This window comes from Bactrocera latifrons, unplaced genomic scaffold, assembly GCF_001853355.1.
Source record: "Bactrocera latifrons isolate USDA-ARS-PBARC rearing strain unplaced genomic scaffold, ASM185335v1 scaffold_1059, whole genome shotgun sequence".
NCBI classification, from domain to species: domain Eukaryota; kingdom Metazoa; phylum Arthropoda; class Insecta; order Diptera; family Tephritidae; genus Bactrocera; species Bactrocera latifrons.
Window position 1 is genome coordinate 47,208 of NW_017534474.1, and position 2,885 is coordinate 50,092.

The 2,885-nt window shown below is 31.5% G+C and overlaps 1 protein-coding gene across 1 annotated transcript in view; it reads left to right on the top strand.

Moving 5' to 3' along the window:
* Positions 1-1,709, top strand: part of LOC108969737 — a gene marked incomplete at its 5' end in the record, with an annotated part of 19,951 nt that extends 18,242 nt beyond the window's left edge. The window contains 1 exon segment of the mRNA XM_018934643.1: positions 1,477-1,709. Coding sequence (XP_018790188.1) covers positions 1,477-1,595 — 119 coding nt within the window.
* Positions 1,710-2,885: the final 1,176 nt, after the last annotated feature.

Consider the following 2,885-nt stretch of genomic DNA (forward strand, 5'->3'; position numbering starts at 1 on the left):
GGTACTGCGTCGAATACTTTCAGAGCTGGACCGTTTTCGTCCATCCGGACAACATGACCTAGCCAGCGTAGCCGCTGTCTTTTAATTCGCTGAACTATGTCAATGTCGTCGTATATCTCGTACAGCTCATCGTTCCATCGAATGCGATATTCGCCGTGGCCCACGCAGAACTTTTCTCTCGAAAACTCGCAACGTCGACTCATCAGTTGTTGTCATCGTCCAAGCCTCTGCACCATATAGCATTTTTTATTTTTTTGAAAAATCTATACTCACAACAAAAAGTGAAAATAATAAAATAAAACAAAAAACTTACTACACAACAACGATGAAAAACATAAACAGGAAATATAAAATGATGTCACTGGAGCAATAGACGATCGAGAAGCCCAAAGAATGGATATATAGAAGGCTATCAAACAATTAATACTGAAGTGAAAATTTAAAACGTGGTGAGCAATAACGCCCACTGTTTGAAGAAAATATGGTTTATTCTAAGACCAATGAAACAACCCTTCAAGAAGTAGTCTAATAGTGTTAAATCACAAGAACTCAATTTCTATAAATAATCGAATAATAACGATTTCCCGACTTTGTTCCGTGCGTCATTATTGTTTTATTTACTAACAATGTCAATTTCTTATTGACATCATTGTAGTTTTATTATTTCTTGGCCAATTACGCGTATTGGCCTTCTATCAGCATACGCAAAATCTAATCTCGAAAATATGGCCTCTAAATTTAAACTGTGCCATGGTTATATAATACAGTAATAATATAATTTATCTCGTTTTCTTTTTTATTTATATATATATAATATATATATTAGAATGTATCTTGTTTTCTTTTTTTTTAAATAAGAACATTCACATCATGGTTATTGGTTTTGCAATACTCACAGTGAAAAAATTTTTCAAATAAATTAGTGGGATTATTTCCCATTTAATTAATAAATATAGGATTTACTTACGACTAACTTTATGTTGTTGTTGCTACTGCTGCTACTGTTGCTGTTGCTCCTCCTGCTGTTTAGTTTTTGCCTTTGCTTTACTGCTTTTGCTCTTGTTGCCTTCGCTGCTGTTTCTTTGGAAACTTGCTGCCTTTTTTCTCTATGCTTTGTCCCTTCTTTATTGCTTTTAATGCGGAGTTTTCACTGGCACACTGTTTATTTTGTTGTTTTTAAGGAACTGTGCGTTCTAAATATATTATATATAAAATTTCGCTCCGCTGCTAAGGCTTAAGCCTTAGGCTAAGTGTATGTTAGGCCGAAAAAGTATAAAGACATATATGTATAAATGAACCACAAATGGAAAGTAACATCCCAAAAGGAGAAATACAAAGCCCCTCATATTCTACAATATCTACAACTATTTTATAACACATCTTAAAATTTGTATATTTAACTATAACAGAAGCATAAAAATTATTGCATATACATAAAGATATGTGAGTTATAATTAACAAATTCTCTTTTTTTAGTGACAGTCACAGAATTAAAGGAAAATGGTTTAATAAAGAGTTCAGCAATTCCAAAGGACAAGTCTCCAGAGAAAATAGAACTAATCAGTGCAGAGCCCAGAACATGTATAATACTTTAACTAATTTTTTCTAGCTTAAGCAAATGAAGTCAACAATCTTGTGCTAATAGGTGCTAAGCGATTTTACTTTTTGAAGGAAATGGTACAATAAAGTTTTAATATAGTTTAAATCTATATTCTACATTTTCCATTAATAACCACGACTATAGAAAACATCGAAAAGTATTTTTATTTTTAGCAATTCTTCAATAAACTAGATTAAAAGAAAGTTAGAATTTTCATCCCTGACTTCAACCTACGTAACGTGGATTCCATTTGCTGTTCGATGATTTTATATCTTTAAAGAAGTCTGAATAAAAAGATACAAAATATGTCAATTATAAAATATAATGTATAACTAAGTAGTAAAATTTTATTTATTTATTTCATTATAATTTTTTGTAAGTTACCTTTGTTTTGTTTTATAAATAATGTCCTCATGTTTTGTTTTATAAATAAATCCAAAGATTATTATATAAACATGAAGTGTGCACAACCAAGGTCTCCTAATTTAAACCAGGGAAATGTTAATAAATTTCACAGGGTAAAACTTTTGATAGTATCGAAAGTATTTTTTGAAAGGCGTCAGACCCCAAATATCTAGACCATAGTGCATTTGGGAGCAACTGGATAAAATCGCGTCAACGACTCCCTTAGTCCCCATATAACTAATATAAATATTTTTGAACTTCCGGTTGACTTTTATCGATCAATGCAGTTGGGTAGTCGTAAAAGTCTTTTCGTATTTTGTCAATAGATGTCGTTGCAGTGTTATATCTCCAGTGCTACCAATTATATTGTGTCATACCATATAGTGTTGGAAAGGTGAGATTTTAAGCTTCATTTAAGCAAAATAAAAATAAAATCGTGGAGAGTGAAAAAAGTTACAGTTGTTCAAAAATTATTGAAAATAATCAAGGAATTTGAAATATTTAAAAAATTTTGTATGAAAAGGGGAAGTATACCACGCAAGCCACTAATGAAATTTGTGAAGCTGTCGGAGACGATGCTGTATCAATTCGTTTAGAACAACAATGGTTCGCTCCCTTCTGTTCTGGAAATTTCGAGTTTCGATTTACGTTTTTTTTCTCCCATTATAAGAAATCTTAGTAGAATTCAGAAATAATCTGTTGATTGTAAATAATAAATGCGATGCTCTCTACTTGTAATAAAAATATATACGAAAAATCCATATATCGTTTACATAGCTACTTTTTAAATGCTTATGAATTGTTATACTTTTACACAGCCGTATTAGTTATGCGGGGATACCAAGTCGTGGATACCAGACATCGTGGCATAAAGGCAGCT